Source organism: Bufo bufo, chromosome 4 (genome assembly GCF_905171765.1).
Source record: "Bufo bufo chromosome 4, aBufBuf1.1, whole genome shotgun sequence".
NCBI lineage: Eukaryota > Metazoa > Chordata > Amphibia > Anura > Bufonidae > Bufo > Bufo bufo.
Genome location: NC_053392.1, coordinates 228,693,869 through 228,716,210, shown reverse-complemented (window position 1 = coordinate 228,716,210; position 22,342 = coordinate 228,693,869). Strand labels below are relative to the sequence as shown.

General features: G+C 40.4%; 1 protein-coding gene across 2 annotated transcripts in view; it reads right to left on the bottom strand.

The window, feature by feature from the left end:
* LOC120997972 (probable cation-transporting ATPase 13A4) overlaps window positions 1–22,342 on the bottom strand; it is a 458,422-nt gene that overhangs the window by 269,406 nt on the left and 166,674 nt on the right. For both annotated transcript variants that reach the window (XM_040428359.1, XM_040428360.1), the window contains exons 10-11: window positions 17,859–18,029; window positions 16,302–16,459 (exon numbers count right to left, since the gene is read on the bottom strand). In XM_040428359.1, the coding sequence (XP_040284293.1) occupies window positions 16,302–16,459; window positions 17,859–18,029 (329 nt within the window). The remainder of the gene's footprint in view (window positions 1–16,301; window positions 16,460–17,858; window positions 18,030–22,342) is intronic.

The following is a 22,342-nucleotide window of genomic DNA, read 5'->3' as shown; positions in this document are numbered from 1 at the left end:
CATCACCCAAGACGAAGATATAACAGCAAAAATGATTCTACCATTGAATAAAGATTATTGGATGGTGAATAACATTACATACAAACACTGGCATCTATTAAAAGATGACAAAACTCTGGGCCCTATACTTCCGGCCCATCCTCCAATTGTCTACACCCGCGCTTCCAATCTAGGACTCCAGGTAGCTCCAACGATACGAAAGAAGGTTATAGAACCAATGATAACCCCATGGTCCAACCTGAAAGGTTTTTTCAGGTGCGGTTGCTGTCAAAATTGTAGACAGACACATTTTGATAGAAATATAAAAACTATAACATCAACGTCCAATAACTTCAAGTGGGAAATTAAAGAAATTTTGTCATGTAATAGTAAAGCAGTCATCTATGTCATCCAATGCCCATGCCCAAAACAATATATAGGGCGCACAAAAAGAGTATTTAATACTAGGATCGCAGAGCATATTAATAATATCAAAAAAACAGTCAGAAATACATCCTCTGTCAAAACATTTTAAATTACATCACACAGGAGATCCTAGCAAGATGAGATTCTGTGCCATCCAATCAGTTAAACAGAATCCAAGAAGATTTTAGAATTTGGATCTTTAATGCCCCTAGGATTGAATTCGGAGATTGAAATCTTCGGCTTCTTATAGGAGAGGTGAGTAGGACCCCATGGATAGTCAGTGCCGGGCTATCTAGCAACGCGCTGGCTTTCCCTGCGGCCCCCCCCCCCCCCTCTCTCCCTACTCCGTCAATGCGCACAGACCCATGAACCTGAGATCCATCTATAATATGTATAACATCATTTTTATGTATTCTGTATTTTATATATATTTTTGTATTGTATATTGTCTATATTCATTATTTATTAATTATTGTATATGCATATAAGTAATTTTTGGGTCTAAAGAAAGGTTTGGGAGAGTGCAATCTGCAAATTACCTGCAGTTGCAAAATCCGGAATCCAGACCAGATATTTTATCAGACCCAATAAGGGGATATAAAGACATGTTCAGCCTGTCTCCATTCAGCATTTCACATTTGCCTACTGAGGAAGGAACTACGGTTCCGAAACGCGTCTAGAGTGAACTAGTGTGAACTTGACCCAGCTAGTGGTGCGTTATTTCTGCTTCTGCTTCTGTTTCTACTTTAAGGACTTTTTTTGATCATCTCATCTGGAGCCAGCCTAAAAGGGTGAGCACGGTATCAGCACTAGCCCCAAGCGGGGGCAGCGGTTTAATACCATCACAGTGGACTGACCTATACCAATTGGTGCGTTACTGTTTGACGCTTCTGTTGAATAGAATTGAACTTTACACCGGCGCGGCTTTACTACATCGATTTCCGCCACTTTGACCGGCGCAGGTGGATGACATCATTGACCAGCAAACCATTCTCTGGTTTGGTCACGTGAGACGCCGCGAAGAACAAGCCGAGTGACTACCTCGTGGCAGGAGGTAGGAAACTAACACCAGTTGAAGGGGGTCTAACCGTAACATTAAGCAATATTAGGATGCTGAGACCACTTACCAGCGACCGCAAACTGAACATCTTTTGAACAACCTATGTTCAGATCACTGGCAAATTAACATATAACTATCCGAACATTTGAGAGATCTAACTATAACACGTTGCAGACAGACACCATATAGCAAATTAAGAGGTCACATTTTGAGCACTCCTGTTATTTAGGTACTGTATATGCGTGAGCTCCGCATTACAAGTACCTATGTATTTATGCTGACATGTTGACATGCAATTAGGATATGTATAACAATTCAATATTTTATTGGGTAAATAAATTTTAATAAATGAAAAAATACTGTGAGCCAGTCTGATTGCTTTTTATGAATTTACTTGGTTTTCAGTTGGTAACTGAAGGACTGGGCTCCAGTAGGTTGCTGGTGTAGCTTCTCTAAATTGTCTATTATTTTCTGGCAACCCACTGTACTGGAGCGCCCTATCAGCCCATATCCTTCACCAGAGCTGCCGCGCAAAGTCCAAACACCTGAGGACATTGTGAATCAGCAACGGTTCAGTGCATACTTCAATCAGCTGCGCCAAGAAAGGATGAAACCTGCTGCTGCAGAGCTTGATGCCAAAACCCAAAATCTACAAGATAGGATTGCTAGACTGGAGATACATCAAGAAGATCTACGCCACATTGCTGCACTCCAGACAGACCAGACTCAACATGGTGAGTATGAACAAATGCAGCCACTTGAGAAAAACCACACTCCTATGGACTCTGCTACATCAGAGCCAATTGACACTGTACCTTTAAATACAAAAGCTATCCCTGATGAGCCTATGATTTCAGCATCTGTAAGAAAACTATCCTATGCTACCAGCCGGGTCCGTCTACAAAGAGAATCTGACCCACAACCTAAAGAATCAATGCAATGGGTAGGTCCTTTTCCAATTTACTTGCCAGCAAACACCATTACAAAGGAGAACCCTTTATTTGATCCAAATTACCGACCTCAGTTAAAAGCAGAGCCTGGATTCACCATCTTTGATGACCAGGGTGGAATGGACACTTATTTGTGAATAGGCCTGCTCACTTAATCCAATTTTCCATTACTTTTCCAGTTTGGGATTTCCATTGTTGCTACAATGTTTAGCTGCTGGCAGTTCACCACGGCTAGTGACAAGTTCCTAAAGTCACTCAAATGCCACATTGTGCCTGTTTCAGGATTCCCTACTGAGCAACAAGTACTATTCATCACCGTTGTGCCTGTTTGTTTTTGCACATTTTCCCTTTTAATCCCCTTTTCAGGTTGATTAGGGATTTTTGCAATGGACCCTGTTTTATCATGTTTTAAGCCATATGCCCAGAAAGTCATTTTCTATGATCATTGCACTAAACTATTTTCTTAAAAGTTTTATATGCTATAATATTATATTTGCACTTTGATATATACCAATGCTAATTGGGACTCTTTACTTGCCATGGACTTTTTATTGCTCTTATTGATGATCGTCGCCCATATTTCCCCGTCAAGCACTGAACAATGTCAACGCCCACTATTCACACCAAACTACTACTGATATATATATATATATATATATATATATATATATATTATACAGTTAGGTCCATAAATATTGGGACATCAACACAATTCTAACATTTTTGGCTCTATACACCACAATAATTGATTTGAACTGAAACGAACAAGATGTGCTTTAACTGCAGACGGTCAGCTTTAATTTGAGGGTATTTACATCCAAATCAGGTGAACAGTGTAGGAATTACAAAAGTTTGCATATGTGCCTCCTACTTGTTAAGGGTCCAAAAGTAATGGGACAATTGGCTTCTCAGCTGTTCCATGGCCAGGTGTGTGTTATTCCCTCATTATCCCAATTATAATGAGCAGATAAAAGGTCCAGAGTTAATTTCAAGTGTGCTATTTGCATTTGGAATCTGTTGCTGTCAACTCTCAAGATGAGATCCAAAGAGCTGTCACTATCAGTGAAGCAAGCCATCATTAGGCTGAAAAAACAAAACAAACCCACCAGAGAGATAGCAAAACATTAGGCATGGCCAAAACAACTGTTTGGAACATTCTTAAAAAGAAGGAACGCACCAGTGAGCTCAGCAACACCAAAAGACCCTGAAGACCACGGAAAACAACTGTGTTGGATGACCGAAGAATTCTTTCCCTGGTGAAGAAAACACCCTTCATAACAGTTGGCCAGATCAAGAACACTCTCCAGGAGGTAGGTGTATGTGTGTCAAAGTCAACAATCAAGAGAAGACTTTGCCAGAGTGAATACAGAGGGTTCACCACAAGATGTAAACCATTGGTGAGCCTCAAAAACAGGAAGGCCAGATTAGAGTTTGCCAAACGACATCTTAAAAAAGCCTTCACAGTTCTGGAACAACATCATATGGACAGATGAGACCAAGATCAACTTGTACCAGAGTGATGGGAAGAGAAGAGTATGGAGAAGGAACTGCTCATGATCCTAAGCATACCACCTCATAAGTGAAGCATGGTGGTGGTAGTGTCATGGCGTTGATTAGTATGGCTGCCAATGGAACTGGTTCTCTTGTATTTATTAATAATGTAACTGCTGACAAAAGCAGCAGGATGAATTCTGAAGTTTTTCGGGAAATATTATCTGCTCATATTCTGCCAAATGCTTCAGAACTCATTGGACGGCGCTTCACAGTGCAGATGGACAATGACCCAAAGCATACTACAAAAGCAACCAAATAATTTTTTAAGGGAAATAAGTGGAATGTTATGCAATGGCCAAGTCAATCACCTGACCCGAATCCGATTGAGCATGCATTTCACTTGCTGAAGACAAAACTGAAGGGAAAATGCCCCAAGAACAAGCAGTAACTGAAGACAGTTGCAGTAGAGGCCTGGCAGAGCATCACCAGGGATGAAACCCAGCGTCTGGTGATGTCTATGTGTTCTAGACTTCAGGCTGTAATTGACTGCAAAGGATTTGCAACCAAGTATTAAAAAGTAAAAGTTTGAGTAATGATTATTATTATGTCCCATTACTTTTGGTCCCTTAACAAGTGGGAGGCACATATTCAAACTGTTGTAATTCCTACACCGTTCACCTGATTTGGATGTAAATACCCTCAAATTAAAGCTGACTGCAGTTAAAGCACATCTTGTTTGTTTCATTTCAAATCCATTGTGGTGGTGTATAGAACCAAAAATGTTAGAATTGTGTCGATGTCCCAATATTAATGGACCTGACTGTATGTGACATATTTGCCTAAAATGTATTTGTATTACATTGCAAAGTCCATATTTATATTTGCTCTTTTTTGGAGGTGATTGTATATTGGGTATGTATTGGTGTTTTTCAGATGACCGTCTTCCTACTACTGGATGTGTTGGGGGCGATCCATGTTATACTACGGGGGTATGCAGTGTCCCACTCAAGTGACCGTGGGCCCCTCAAACATGTTTTTATCATGTATTAATGTCATGTGATATGCCTGTATTTTGTATTTTATCTCCTGTCATATTCTCCATGACACAATGTGATTCCATATGCAAATATCCTTTACACAGGCCTAGTCAGGGTGCACTACACTTGTTTCTCCACAAGATGGAGCAGTGTCAGTGTGTATATATAGCTTAGCTCAGACCTAAGTTAGGCTGTGCAGTTCAGTTCAGTTCAGTTGCTGGTTGAGGTCAATACAAACCAGTTCAGAAGAGCTCAGGTCAATCCAAGTGAGAGTTCAGTTCAATACAGTTCTCTCATGAGCCTACAAGAAAGCAACAGCCATGTAGCTGAATATCTGGAGGGAGGCATCTTCCTAGCCTCTCTACTCTGTCCCTGTTGGCTTCATAGCCCAGGGTTAAGGCCTACAAGTATTCTACCTAGAGGTGAGCAATCCACTCCTTTAGATCGCTCTTCCAGGGTGACCAATGTCTAAACTGCATGCAGCCGAGTATTTAAGGAATTATCACATTTATGCAAAACAAAGGAATAGCAAGATAGTCATTACCTGAGGACTTATTAGGCACTTTTGTAGTAGGTGTAGGAGATAGCTAGAAGCATCTACATCTCCAGTTTAAATCTTGACCACAGTCAAGCCAACTGTCAGAACAACATTGGAATAGAAGTTTCAGGATTCAGAAAAGCACCTTTAATCAAGGATTAGGATCAGGCCGGAGTTGTGACCAGTGTAAGACTTTCATTATTATCAGCCTAGTCTGAGCAGTAGCTTTCTTATGTATTACTAGAGCCTGTACTTCATTTGAGGATTTGCATTTCCCTTTCCCCATTTGCATGGGAGATTTGTGCTTAATGCCGGATTGTATCAAGAGACTGTTTTAATGCATTGGTTGTGTTGTAATCAAGAGTCATCATTAGTAAAGTGCCATTTGGAGTTTCATCCTGCTTGTCTCAGACTCAAGTTCCTCTATTAACACTATAGTAAATGGTTGTACCTCCGTACTGGCGTCACAACTACAAGGGACCTTGCCACTGGCACATTAATACAGACTACCAAGGGCACCTCAAACCAACATCTGGCCAGTGTCCCTTACACCAGAGTGTGCCCCAGAGAATCCTTGTGCCGTTCTCCTTTTCACTTATCCGAGCCTGCCCAGGGACGACATAACCGTGAGTAACCAGAACTGTATTTACCTCAGCCCACCTATTGCTCACACCGTGACCTCACGCCTAATTCCCCTGCAAGGTCTGGCATACCGCAAAAGGAAGTCCAAAAATAGAAATCTCAGGAATCAGAAAGTGCCTTGTATTAATTTTGTCTACATGATAAAAGCTATTTTCTGAAGTAAGATAACTGGTTTATGTTAACCAGAGGAATTGAGAAAAATATGTTTATTATCTCACACTTGCAATAATTTACTTTGAAGTTTGGTAAGGGTTATTGAGCCAGATTATTAGAAGACATTTTGGATGTGACCTAGACTTTATTGTTTATTTGTTATCTTTAGTAGTAAATTATGCACAAAAGTGGACGATAAAGTAGTATGGGAGTTCATTTTCAGTGCTTGAATGTTGCCATCCTGCCTTAAACTCAGCAAAAGTGTTTCCATCATAAAGATGAAGAGAAAAGAAGACAGGGGACACCTGTCTATTGCAAATGCTGAATACTATTAACTTTAATTCTTACATAAGGATTACTATAAATTGTAGCTATGCACGTGATCAATACATGGGGAAAATGTAATTTGTTGAAAGTATGGCTTATACAAACCCAAACTACTCTATCAAAATCCATGTCGATAAGGATCAAGATACATTGATTTGTATATTAAGACAGAGCAAACTTTCAGCTTCTACATACTGCTCTAGTACCGATCTTCTTCTGCACCTCTATGCTATATGTACGTTTGGCTAACAAATAGTGAGGCTGGAAGAAGACAATTTCATTTGGTAAATCTCCTGTCTAGTCTCTTATATATATAAAAATGGATTTAGGAGTTTCTGTCTGTCTGTCTAGAAGTCTGTCTGGATGTTCTTTATGTCCAAACAACTGGACCGAACTTCACCAAATTTGGCACACAGGTACACCAGATGTCCGCAAAGGTTTTAGACCTCTCTAGGACTTACCGTTCCTGAGATATTCCCGAAAAATGACCTACATTAGCCAATAGAAGTCAGCAAGCCTTTCACTTAAATCCGAACTGCCATACACACGGTTACATGTCCCTTATAAGCCAATAGAAACTCACAGGTCCTACTCCAGGTTGCCATAACAACTGATCACAGCTTTTAGCAGTTTGCAGATCCTTAATTATTCAGTCATATGACGGCATAACTACACTGCTACATGCATGGGGGGCCGGGGCCACTATTAAACGGACGGGCGCTGTGGAGTTCACTGTTAAAGGGGCGGTCACTGTGGAGGTCACTGCAAAAGGGAAGGCACTGTGGAAGTCACTGTTAAAGGGGCGGGCACTGTGAAAGTCACTGTTAAAGGGGCGGGCACTGTGGAGGTCACTGTTAAAGGGGCGGGCACTATTAAAGGGATGGGCAATGTGGCGTCACTGTTAAAAGGGCAGGCATTGTCGAGGTCACTGTTAATGGGGCGTTCACTGTTAAAGAGGCGGTCACTGCGGAGGTCACTGTTAAAGGGGAGGGCACTGTGAAGGTCACTGTTAAAGGGGCGGGCACTGTGAAGGTCACTGTTAAAGGGGCGGGCACTGTGAAGGTCACAGTTAAAGGGGCGGGCACTGTGAAGGTCACAGTTAAAGGGGCAGGCACTGTGTAGGGCACAGTTAAAGGGGCAGGCACTGTGTAGGTCACTGTTAAAGGGGCGGCCACTGTGGAGGTCAATTTTAATGGGGCGGCCACTGTGGAGGTCAATTTTAATGGGGCGGCCACTGTGGAGGTCACTGTTAAAGGGGCGGGCACTGTGGAGATCACTGTTGATATCTTTGTACGACACATGGAAACATAAAATGAAATAGATGAAATATACCCATGCAAAGCCGGGTCCTTCTGCTAGTCTCTTATATATATAAAAATGAGTTTCTGTCTGTCTGGATGTCTGTCTGTCTGTTCTTTATGCGAGACAAAACGACTGGACCGATCTTCACCAAATTTAGCACACAGGTACATCAGGTGTCCGGGAAGGTTTTAGACCGGGTCACAGCTCTCAAGCACGTACCGTTCCTGAGATATTCCCAAAAATGACTTGCATTAACCAATACAAGCCTGCAAGTCTTTCTCTTCAAATCCCAACTGCATACACACGGTCACATGTTTTTTTTATCAGCCAATAGAAGCTCTCAGGCTCTTAGTCTACACATACACACAGTTTTACTCCAGGTTTCCATAACAACCCAGCCATTTTTCTTTAGTCTCGGGCTACACGACAATAATAAATCGCTCGACACATAGGGCACAACTACACTGCTACATGCATCCTTCTTGGATGGATTTTTTGCGACTGTCGTGTCGCAGTCGCAGCATGTCACGTGTTGAAGTGCGACACCATAGCCTATCATTATAAAAATTGTTGGGCCACATTGGTGCGACTAAATGTCAACATGTAGCCCTAGTCTTAAAGAGTTAGGGTGCTGTGGAGGTCACTGTTAAGGGGGCAGGGGCCACTGTTAAAGGGGCAGCTGTTGTGGATGTCACTGTTAAGGGAACAGGGAACACTATTAAAGGGGCAGCTGCTGTGCAGTTTACTGTAAAAGGGGCAGGCACTGTGGAGGTCATTGTTAAGGGGGCAGGGGGAATATTAAAGGGGCAGCTGCTATGGAAGTCACTGTTAAAGGGGCGGACACTGTGGAGGTCACTGTTAAAGGGGCGGGCACTGTGGAGGTTACTGTTAAAGGGGCAGGTGAACTATTAAAGGGGCAGCTGCTGTAGAGATCACTGTTAAAGGGACGAGCACTGTGGAGGTCACTGTTAAAGGGGCAGGCACTGTGGAGGTCACTGTTAAAGGGGCAGGCACTGTGGATGTTACTGTTAAGGAAGCAGGCTGCTGTGAAAGTCACTGTTAACCCTTTCAACCCCGGGCCAGTTTTCACCTTCCTGCCCAGGCCATTTTTTGCAAATCTGACGTGTCACTTTATGTGGTAATAACTTTAAAACGCTTTTACTTATACAGGCCATTATGAGATTGTTTTCTCGTCACATATTCTACTTTATGACAGTGGTAAAAATGAGTCAAAATTTATATTTATTTATAAAAATATACCAAATTTACCAAAAATTTGGAAAAAGTATCAAATTTAAATTTCTCTACTTTTATAAAAGAGAGTAATACCGCCAAAAATAGTAATTACTTTGATTCCCCATATGTCTACTTAATGTTTGGATCATTTTGAAAATTTTATTTTATTTTTTTGGGACGTTAGAAGACTTAGAAGTTTAGAAGCAAATCTTAAAATTTTTAAGAACATTTGCAAAACCCAATTTTTTCAGGACCAGTTCAGTTATGAAGTCACTTTCTGGGGCTTACATATTAGAAGCCACCCATAAATCACCCCATTTTAAAAACAAAACCCCTCAAGCTATTCAAAACTGATTTTACAAACTTTGTTAACCCTTTAAGTGCCCCACAATAATTAAAGGAAAATGGAAATGAAATTTCAAAATTTCACTTTTTATAGCAGATTTTAAATTTTTATCTATTTTTTCTGCAACACATCAAGGGTAAACAGCTAAACAAAATGCTAAATCAATTACCCTGAATCTGGAGTTTACAGAAACACCCCATGTGTGCTCAAAAACTGATGTATGGGCGCACAGCAGGCTTTACAGTGGAAGGAGCACCATATGGCTTTTGGAGAGCGGATTTAGCTGGAATGGTAATTGGGAGCTATTACGTATATGAAGACACCCTAAGGTGGCCCTACAGTGGAAACACCCAAAAAGTTACCCCATTCTGGAAACTACACCCCTCAAGGAATATTTCAAGGTCTGTAGTGAGCACTTTGGCCCATCGGGCGTTACACAGAAATAGGAAACGCTTGGCTGTGAAAATGAAAAATTGCTATTTTTTTACACCAACATTTTTCACTTTCACAAGGGGTAACAGGACAAAATTCACCCCACATTTTGTTACCCATTTCCCCCTGAATACACCAACACCCCATATGTGCTCAAAAAATGATGTATGGATGCATGGTTCAAAAACAAAGTAGCGCCATAGGGCTTTTGGAGGACATATTTTGCAGAATTGGCTTTTGGGAGCTATGTTGCATATGAAGACACCCTGAGGTACCTCTAGAGTGGAAACCCCCAAAAACTGACCCTATTCTGAAAACTACACCCCTCAAGGAATATTTCAAGATGTGTAGTGAGAAATTTTTCCTTAAAGGTGATTCATGGAATTGGCTGTGGAAATGAAAAATTCAATTTTTTGCCAGAAAAATTCAATTTTGGCCCAAATTTTTCACTTTCACAAGGGGGAACTGTAAAAAATGTACGCCCTAATTTATTGCGCAATTTCTGCTGATTACAGCAATACCCCATATGTGCTTGTATACTGCTATTTGGGCGTACCACAGGGGTCAGAAGGAAAGGATCACCAAATGGCTTCTGGAAGGCAGATTTCACCGGAATAATTCACAGGCGCCATGACGCCATCTTGCAATTGAACACACCCTGAGGTACCCCTAGAGTAGAAACCCCCAAAAAGTGAACCCAATCCGGAAACTACACCCCTCAAGGAATCTTTCAAGGTCTGTAGTGAGCACTTTGACCCATCGGGCGTTTCACAGAATTAGGAAACACTTGATTGTGAAAATGAAAAGTTTTTATGTTTTCCAGAAAAAGTTGCTTTACACCCACATTTTTCACTTTCACAAGGTGCCATGTCGCATTAAATAAATTCCTGAGGTCCCCAGAAATGAAAAACCCCAAGAAGTGACCCCATTTCGGAAAAAGCACCCCTGTACGAACATTTTAAGTGGTAGAAAGGGTACTTTTCAGCAAATAGGTGTCTCACAGAACACAGAAATAGTTGGGAAAGGATTTCAAAGCACACATTTGTGAAAATGAAAAATTACTAGTAGACCCCAATTTTTCACTTTCACAAGGGGTTAAGGGAGAAAATGCACTCCAGTGTATGTTCCCTATTTTCTCTCCTTTTTGCAAACACCCCATATGTGCTTGTTGCCTGCTGTATGGGCGCACAGCAGGTGTCTAGAGGTAAAGTGCAGTATGGGCGCACAGCAGGTGTCTAGAGGTAAAGTGCAAAAACACTCTAGCAGTCTCAGTATCGGAGGCAAGAATGGCATATGCCTCTTCAGTTGAGTACACTCGGGATGGACAGGCCGTTTTTATTTTATTGGGGTGTGATGTGTGAAATGTGTAAAACTTTGTTTAGTGTGAGGTGTGTATGTAGTGTTTTCACATGTGCAGGGGCTTGCAATTGTAATAAATTTTAATTTAGAAGAAAAGTTGTAAAAAAAAAATATTTTGCACAAAAAAGTCTTCTGCACAAAAAAAGTATTTTCTGCAACCAAAAAAAAAACTTGCAGTGCAAACTGAGCAGACGCGATCAGTAACAGACACTACTGATCAGTGCTCAGTGTTCTGCAAAATGCACGCACGCAAATGGTGCGTTCGTGCAAAAACCTAAACTGCCACTAAATGAAATGTGTATATATTATATAGATACATAGACTATATTTTTGTCATCTGGACGGGCACAGTTGCTGAATTACATATGTTTCACACATACTTGAACAGCTTGGTTCCGGATATACAATTCACTTTGGAATTTTCCACTAGTGAGTTGCATTTTCTGGATGTTAGTGTTCAATGTATTGGTACATTGTTAAAAACTGAGGTTTATACGAAGCCCACTGACCGCAACACCGTCCTGAGGTATGACAGTGCTCATCCCCGGACGATGGTGCGGTCACTGCCGTATAGCCAATTTACTAGAGTTAAGAGGATAGTAAGTGACACAAACATGCTTGACAACACTCTAGAAAGAATGACACAATCTTTCAGACAGAGACATTATCCAGCATCGGTCCTACAACAACAATTGAGCCGCATCAACCAGAGAGAAAGCAGGGATCTATTTCATGGCACTAAGAGGGATCAATCTCAAAAAATACCCTTCGTATCTACCTTTTGTGAAGCCAGTACTTATGTACAGTAGGTAAAATTATCAATAAACACTGGCCAATTTTAGGCACTGAACACAAGAATATTCCTGAATTCTGTAACAGACCTATAATGTCATACAAGAGAGCTAGCAATCTTAAAGATAAACTTGTCAAAAATGACATAGGCTCACAAAAGGGTGCACATCAGTCATTTTTAGCTCCTAAAAAGTGTGGTAGTTATCCGTGCCTTCACTGCGTAAATTGCAAGTACATGGTGAAGGGACGTGATTTTATCCATCCGAACACTGGTGTTTCATATCCACTTAAATTTTATTTAACCTGTGATTCTTGTTACGTTATATACGTTCTATGGTGTCCCTGCAAGCTTTTATATGTAGGTGAGACTACATGTGACTTCAAATCCCGCTTTAATCAACATCGTTTTTCAATACGAAAAAAGCGAAAGGATTTGCCAGTCTCCCATCATTTTGCGAATATGGGGCATGGGGAAAGTGATCTAAAGTTTATGAACCTAGACCATGTTCCATTGCCACGCACAGGAGGTAACCGTATAAAAATGCTCAAAAAACGTGAATCCGAGTGGATCTTTAAATTACAAACTATTAAGCCGGGTGGCTTAAATGTGGAGTACAAACCATGGCTATTCATATGATCACACGTTCTTATGTCCTTGTCGGTCCCATTGATGAGAAATTTGTTATGTTTTTATTTGAAATATATTTGGATAATATATTTTTTAATTCACAATTTTTTAATTCACTATTTTATCTCACATATAGGACCTATGGATGGAAGGGTCCAGCTCAGCAGGAGGACAGATGCTCTGGATACGTGCGGTTTATCCCGGACTACACTGCATTTTCTTCTGTATTCACATTGATGCGTTTTTTGTATGCGTTTTTTTCATTTAATATGGTCAATTTTGGAAACTTTTTGCCCGCTAAGGGTTAATGTAGGGAGTGTTAGGGCACCAGCCGTAGCTGTCCCCTCCTCCCTCATTTGCATAACTCGAATGATAGTGCATCGTTAGATTGCACTTCACCCAACTTTGCATCCTGGGCTAAGTATCCTGAATTATATTTGGCCTTACACATTGTTTTGTACTGGCATTGAAGCGCCCTGTCTATGTTGTCTATGACGCGGTGGTCATGTGATGCATCGCTGTGAACACGTGACCGCTTTTTCAACGACGTCACGGACATGCGCAAGTCTAGTTCCGGGACGCCGCATCCACGAGACACAGTACGGAATCCTGTATCCACCTGTAATCTGAGCTTGCCCGATTCCATGCCTGGCCCTCCTACAACGTCACATATACAGGTGACAATCATTCACTTTTGATTATCACTTTAGTGTAATAAGTATATATTTTATGTACCGATGGCTTCCTGTATCTGAGTTATATGTATTCATGTATTTGACTGCATTGTCTCTTCGATATGATGCCCGGATGTATCCACTTAAAATGTACTGTACTTTATTTTTACAATTTTGTTTAAGTATCACTTATGTATGTTAATTTGAGACGACCACATAAAAACCCACAATTGTATTTGATGCATTGCTTGAAAATGGTCCCAGCAAGCGGACCGAAACGTCGCTGCTTGGGTGAATAAAGGATCCCACCATTTTTTCAGCAGACGGATGTGCTGCGGTGTGTTTATTCTTCTATATATTATATATATATATATATATATATATATATATATATATATATAACTAACTACCTCTAACTGAAGCTCTTTTTTCACTCAAAAAAAAACAACTAAAAAATGTGCAGATGCTACAGAGCACACTACTGATCGGTGCTCTGCAGCACGCACGCACACAGATCATGCAGGAAGGGAACAGGGACGGGGGGTGGTTTAGGAATCTGGAACAGCTGCAAATGAAAAAAAAAAATCTGTGCAGCTATTCCAGATGTTGTTCTTTTTTCTTCTTTTCTTATTTCTTCTTCTTTTCAGCAGGATAGGGGTTAAAACGCTGTGGTGGTGCACCACAAGTCCCAGCAAGCCACAAGCAGCACAGAAAGGCACAGAACCTCTCTGCATGCAGTCACCAGCTATAATGGCTGCATGCAGGGAAGTTCTGCCTCTTCCTGTGCAGCTATAGCGCTGCCATTGGCTGGAGCGTTGTTCCAGCCAATACCAGCTCTGGCAGGTGACCCAAAACACTGGTGTCCCCTGACTGATCTAGGAGGAGACAGGTGCTGACTTCTTCAGCATTGGTCAACTCCAAATGACACCCCCAGCCCCCCCTTCCCTGCAGCTCTGTATCGCAGCCGGAGCTGCGATGTGCATGCCTGTGGAATCCGGCCAATAGCAGTGATCAGGGCTGCAGGGAGGCAGCAGAGCAGCCATCACAGCCCGGTTCCCGAGCGATTATGCCCGGGGGCCGGGGGTTCGTCGTGCCGTAATAGTACGGCGCTAGGCGGTAAGTCACGTCCCGCTGCGCCGTACTAGTTAAAGGAGGTCACTGTTAAAGTGGCGTTCACCGTGAAATTTACTGTTAAGGGGGCAGGCTGCTGTGGAGGTCACTGTTAAGGCAGCAGGGGCCACTGTTAAAGGGGCAGCTGCTGTGGAGGTCACTGTTATAGGGGCGGGCACTGTGGAGGTCGCTGTCAAAGGGGTGTTCACTGTGGATGTTACTGTTAAGGAAGCAGGCCGCTTTGGAGGTCACTGTTAAAGGGGCGGGCACTGTGGGGGTCACTGTTAAAGGGGCGGGCACTGTGGAGGTCACTGTTAAAGGGGCGTTCACCGTGGATGTTACTTTTTAGGGGGTAGGCTGCTGTGGAGGTCACTGTTAAAGGGGCGGGCATAGTGTGGAGTTCACTATTAAGGTGGCGCGGTACTGTAGAGTCACTGTTATGGGGCATACTGTCGATATCTTTTAACAACGCACACAAACATTAAATGAAATAGATGAAATATACCCGTGCGAAGCTGGATCCTTCTGCTAGTAAAATAAAAATAAGGAGAAAAGATGAGCCAGGCTTCTCGGATGTGCCTAGGAAAATCTCTATAAATGTATAATGCAATTTCAGCATCCTGCTCCAAGAGTTGCATATACTGCAAAGTGCACAAACATAATTGTTATGTCATGTATGCATTTAATGTGTATTTCTGTAAGCACATGATAATTATCGGCCATATGTCATCGCTACCATTGTATGGAGCTGATGTACCCCTCTTATAAGGAGAGGTTAGAACATTCTAATGGCAGTTCAAGCCAGTCTAAGCTAGTTTAGCAAGTTTTAACTAGTTCAGTCAGTGTAATGCAGAGAGTGTAATGAGATAAAGGAAGCTCAAAGATGTGAGGCTGACAGAGGCTGACAAGCTAGCTCATCCTGGACTTGGATCCGCCCAGGAATGAGCCATAATATCTTTAAAGCAGACCAGATGATAGGTGAAGAGAAAGACCTGTAGAGGTGAGCAGTTTACAAATGAGTTATATGACTCTATGGCACCCATCTTCAGAAGAAGCCTCGAGTGCCTGAGCCACACCAAAATACAGTTTGGTGCATCTGTATATACCTCCACATACCAAAGTGGAAGAGTGGATAAGCAATCTGTCAAATAATGTAGCAGAAGAGTTTGCCTGCCATGGAGGGTAACTCCCTTACTGGTTGCAAGAGAGAATATTACCTAAAGTAAAGTATTACACCCCACATGTGGAAGCTAAGTACAAGCTAGTTAGTAAACTGCTGAGTAAAGAAGATTGTTTAAACAATCTAAGAGACACTTTTTTTTCTGGCCTATGATTATCTGTGTAGCTGTGAGACCTGTAACATCTAAGGAGACTGCATTTATGTGTAACACCAGCTGGTTCATAACAAGTAAGACATGTCCTGAATTGTCTGCTTTTGAATTTTCAGTAAAGAATCATTTGCTGTTAAGTTGGACTAATTATTTCTACACTACATTTGCACCGCAAAGTGCGGGTGCCACAACAACAAGGACCCTGCTTGGCACCGTAAAATCTTTAACATCAAGGGCATCTCAAATGAGATCAGACAGGAGGATCCCAAGAACCAGAGTGTTCCCAGAAGGGAAGAACCAGAGCACCCTTCTTGTCACTGCATGCCAACTCAGGGAGCTTCAGAACTGTGAGTATAACTACTGCACCCATCCGGACACCCACACCCACAAACACATTTACTAAGAGCAAGGACTAATGTCATAATGATCATATGATACATATATTGTGTATATTTTGCTTTCACAGCTCAAACAGAAATACTTACCCCATTCATTTTGAGCACTGCTACAGTATAGACAACAGTAAATGTAGCAAAAATCAAAAGAAACATGAGAAACCTAATGGCCTCTCTATGTAGTTTAATATCCACTGGTTTGTTATATAGAATGGCTCTTACTAGATCTCCCTTTGCTGTGTTGAATCCTAAATAAAAAGAAGACTGTTATTAAAAAAATTACAATTCATAACACTTTCCAAACTTGCATCTTTTAACGGAGTTGTCCCATTTTATATAGCGATAGTTGTTCTGCAATTCCCTGCACAGCCATATAAGCATGCAGGGAAAAAACAGTGAATAAACATATTAAATTCATGGAATTTCCTAGAGATGGGAAATCCCCTTTCAATTTAAATTACCTAATATTATATTTAAAAGTGTCACTTTACTTTGAACAAACTTTTGATATGTTGTAGGGACATATTAAAAGTTTAGATGGGGGGTGTGAGCAGTGAGACTCCACTGATCTCTCGAACGATAAGAGATAAGCATGGGCATATCATACTCTCTCTCCTCGTTACATGAGACAGGAGTGAGACGGGCCCATAGACTTTTTATTGAATCCATCTCTCTTCCTTTCAGGCAACTCCCTTTGTTCTAAAGATTAGTGGGGCTGTCAGTGCTCATCCAATCTAAACTTTTGATATGTCCCTATAAAAGTGCCACTTTAGAGTTACAATCCCTTGTTTTCTAAGTTGCCTAAAGAGCAAAAGATATTAGTGAATACAATACAATTCCAATAATTTTGGAAAGTAATTAAGATGGATTTTCCAAACCAACAGTTAGTACTGTAAATGTACTGCATTTACTTAAATTATGAGGGCAGGGTCTGAAACCCTTACTGCCTGTTGCTTGTTTTAGGTTTCCTATTTCTAACTGTATTCAGCTGTGTCAGCAGATCCCTCTTTTGCTCTTACAGAATAAAGAACGTGGATAAGCTATGGTGTTAGGTGCTTAAGTAGCTTGTGGACCTTAGAGCAGTAAGAAAAGAAAAACTGCTGCAAGATGATTGAATACCCCCCACATGTGTTCGATGACAAGGAGATGGGGCCTACAGACTCAGGGGGGCAGGATAATGGGTTTTTGACACTGCACATCAGGGGCGGATTGGCCATAAACCTTACAGGGAAATTTCCTGGTGTGCCGATGCCCAGGGGCGGGCCATCTGAGGCCTTCTCATGGTCAGCCAGTGGAAGTTTTTGGGGATATATGTTGTGTTCTTGGCGGCAGTAGTTTGTGATGGACAGTGGTATTTTGGTCTGTTAGGGTGGCATAATGGGCCAAAATATGGTATTGCTGGTCCTGCCTACTTGTGTTGGCCCTGCGTTCTATCAATTTGGAACCCACTACACAGCCTACTACAGTAAGTGATTTTAATTAACTGTGTAGTGGAAAGAATGCCCTGTGTGCTGCTCTGGGGGAGGTCGTAGAGGAAGAGAAGATTGGTTCAATGAGGATACTGGTTCATCTAGCATTTGCCAGAATTGCCAGATGGACAGTCCAGCCCTGCCGACATTTCAAATATATGATAACCATTATACCCACCAGTTTGTAGGACAACAGCTTTTACAAGATCTTGATTGTTTCTTTTAGCCTGGATGACCTCAGTCCCACAATAAAGAACATGTTTTTTGTAGTCCTCACCACTGTGTGCCATCCATGGAATGGAGTTTTTAATGTTTGGGAGTGGTGTCTTTGTCACAGGAATACTTTCGCCTCAAAATAAAAAGTGATATTTTCTGTAAGTAATCTGTAAATTAGTTTTTCCAGCCCTTGTGCTGAATAAAGAGTGACTGTTTTTGAGATTTGACAGTGTGATTTATTTGCTGGGAAATCATGTCATGTTAACAAACAGCAGGGTTATATAGTTTCCAGGATACACAGACTGGGTGGAAGCAATAAAATACATATACAATACATATACAATACATATAACTTCAGTAAGAAAAACCGGCACTCGACCGGTTTAATATTAATATTAAGGAAATATACAATATATGTAAATATATTATGACTAAAACATCAGTAGTAGTTTCCCACATACTATGCATTCATATATATCACAAAATAAATGTGTAATTACGAGAGAGAAAAAAATAAATAAATAATAATAATATATATATATATATATATTATTATTATTATTTTTTTTTTTTTCTCTCGTAATTACACATTTATTTTGTGATATATATGAATGCATAGTATGTGGGAAACTACTACTGATGTTTTAGTCATAATATATTTACATATATTGTATATTTCCTTAATATTAATATTAATTCATTAATATATTATATATTCTAAATATATAATATGTGTAAATATATTATGGCTAAAAACATATATATATATATATATATATATATATATATATATAATTTTTTTTAGTAATTGTAAAAAATGTATGGCACAAAATAAATGTGTAATTACAAAAAAAAAATAATATATATATATATATATATATTTATATATAATCATACTTCTGATATATATGAATGCACAGTATGTGGGAAACTACTACTGATGTTTTAGCCATAATATTACATATAGTATAATATATATTCTAAATATATAATAATATGTGTAAATATATTACGGCTAAAAACATATATATATATATATATATATATATATATATATAATTTTATTTTAGTAATTGTAAAAAATGTATGGCCCAAAATAAATGTGTAATTACAAAAAATATATATATATATATATATATATATATATATATATGTGTGTGTATATATATATATATATATATATATATATATATATATTTTTATATACACTCACCTAAAGAATTATTAGGAACACCATACTAATACGGTGTTGGACCCCCTTTTGACTTCAGAACTGCATTAATTCTACGTGCCATTGATTCAACAAGGTGCTGATAGCATTCTTTAGAAATGTTGGCCCATATTGCTAGGATAGCATCTTGCAGTTGATGGAGATTTGAGGGATGCACATCCAGGGCACAAAGCTCCCGTTCCACCACATCCCAAAGATGCTCTATTGGGTTGAGATCTGGTGACTGTGGGGGCCATTTTAGTACAGTGATCTCATTGTCATGTTCAAGAAACCAATTTGAAATGATTCAAGCTTTGTGACATGGTGCATTATCCTGCTGGAAGGAGCCATCAGAGGATGGATACATGTTCTCATTCTGTTTACGCCAAATTCGCCAAATTCGGACTCTACCATTTGAATGTCTCAACAGAAATCGAGACTCATCAGACCAGGCAACATTTTTCCAGTCTTCAACAGTCGTGATTTTGGTGAGCTCGTGCAAATTGTAGCCTCTTTTTCCTATTTGTAGTGGAGATGAGTGGTACCCGGTGGGGTCTTCTGCTGTTGTAGCCCATCCGCCTCAAGGTTGTGTGTGTTGTGGCTTCACAAATGCTTTGCTGCATACCTCGGTTGTAACGAGTGGTTATTTCAGTTAACGTTGCTCTTCTATCAGCTTGAATCAGTCGGCCCATTCTCCTCTGACCTCTAGCATCCACAAGGCATTTTTGCCCACAGGACTGCAGCATACTGGATGTTTTTCCCTTTTCACACCATTCTTTGTAAACCCTAGAAATGGTTGTGCGTGAAAATCCCAGTAACTGAGCAGATTGTGAAATACTCAGACCGGCCCGTCTGGCACCAACAACCATGCCACGCTCAAAATTGCTTAAATCACCTTTCTTTCCCATTCTGACATTCAGTTTGGAGTTCAGGAGATTGTCTTGACCAGGACCACAACCCTACATGCAGTGAAGCAACTGCCATGTGATTGGTTGACTAGATAATTGCATTAATGAGAAATAGAACAGGTGTTCCTAATAATTCTTTAGGTGAGTGTATATAATCATACTTCTGATATATATGAATGCACAGTATGTGGGAAACTACTACTGATGTTTTAGCCATAATATTACATATAGTATAATATATATTCTAAGTATATAATAATATGTGTAAATATATTATGGCTAAAAACATATATATATATATATACACTATATATATATATATATATATATATATATACAGTACAGACCAAAAGTTTGGACGCACCTTCTCATTTAAAGAGTTTTCTTTATTTTCATGACTATGAAAATTGTAGATTCACACTGAAGGCATCAAAACTATGAATTAACACATGTGGAATTATATAGATAACAAACAAGTGTAAAACAACTGAAAATATGTCATATTCTAGGTTCTTCAAAGTAGCCACCTTTTGCTTTGATTACTGCTTTGCACACTCTTAGCATTCTCTTGATGAGCTTAAAGAGGTAGTCCCCTGAAATGGTCAGGTTTAATAAGTGGTATTTCTTGCCTTATAAATGGGGTTGGGACCATCAGTGGCGTTGAGGAGAAGTCAGGTGGATACACAGCTGATAGTCCTACTGAATAGACTGTTAGAATTTGTATTATGGCAAGAAAAAATCAGCTAAGTAAAGAAAAACGAGTGGCCATCATTACTTTAAGAAATGAAGGTCAGTCAGTCAGCCGAAAAATTGGGAAAACTTTGAAAGTAAGGGCTATTTGACCATGAAGGAGAGTGATGGGGTGCTGCGCCAGATGACCTGGCCTCCACAGTCACCGGACCTGAACCCAATCGAGATGGTTTGGGGTGAGCTGGACCGCAGAGTGAAGGCAAAAGGGCCAACAAGTGCTAAGCATCTCTGGGAACTCCTTCAAGACTGTTTGAAGACCATTTCAGGGGACTACCTCATCAAGCTCATCAAGAGAATGCCAAGAGTGTGCAAAGCAGTAATCAAAGCAAAAGGTGGCTACTTTGAAGAACCTAGAATATGACATATTTTCAGTTGTTTCACACTTGTTTGTTATGTATATAATTCCACATATGTTAATTCATAGTTTTGATGCCTTCATAGTCATGAAAATAAAGAAAACTCTTTGAATGAGAAGGTGTGTCCAAACTTTTGGTCTGTACTGTATATATGTTTAAATTTATTTTAGTCTCTATTTCTGAAAAATTTTAAACTTACAGCTTCTGCATCACAGCCCAGAACTTTAACCGCTACACTATATAGCTGCATAGTCAGTCACAAAAATAAATAAATTATGAGACTTCTGCTGTATAGGTCTCAGTAGAAGTACAGTACAGTAGAAGTCTAATATTTTTAATTTTTTTAATTTTTTTTAAGTAATTGGCTAAGTGCCTTGCCTCTAATACAGAAGGTTGTGAGTTTGAATCCCAGCAGAAACTTTTCTGAAATACAGGCTAAATTAGATTTAAATACACTGGGGTGTCCCCAAGCACTGACTCCATACTGTATATGGACATAGCTATATATGGAGTCAGAGCAGGGACTCCTAAGCCAAACTAGAGTCCGGGGGTTCTCCCATTAACTTCCATTGTGCTCGGGTGCTCGGTAGAACACCCGAGCATTGCAAAGTGTTCTACACGAGCACTTTGGTGCTCACTCAACACTACGCTTTATGTCACTTCCGGTCATACTGGATGTACTTTCTGGTTATTTCGTCTTACTTTGGGTGGAAACATCTTTCTCACGATCCACCAATGATGATGAGCTTGATTTGGGGTTGGAGAGACCTAGTCTAAAGTATAAGGGGGTTATTTATTAAGACCAGCGTTTAAGACGGCGGTCTTAACAACCCATATAGCTGGCAGTGGATCCTCCGAAATTATGTAGAGGCGCCGATGTATCCGGCACCGATCTGTATGTAAAACAGCTTCCTTGCTTGCTTACATTTAGACAATTTTCTATGCCTAAAACAGGCATAGAAAATGATGAATGAGACGGGCCTGCCAGCCTGTCCCCTTCCCCGCTCATGCCATGCCTAGACCTAGCATAAGCGGGGAAAAATCGCAGATCGTGGTTCAAATAACTTTTTTTTTTTTTTCTTTGGTTCATGGCCCCTGTTATGTTTTCTCCTGTTGGAGTTTTTTTGGAGTGCTGCTAATGACCTACTCTCAGATGCTGATTGCTTTGGTATAACTGATAGTGAAGAGAATGTCCCCAGTCAGAAAACCACTCCTCTTGTAG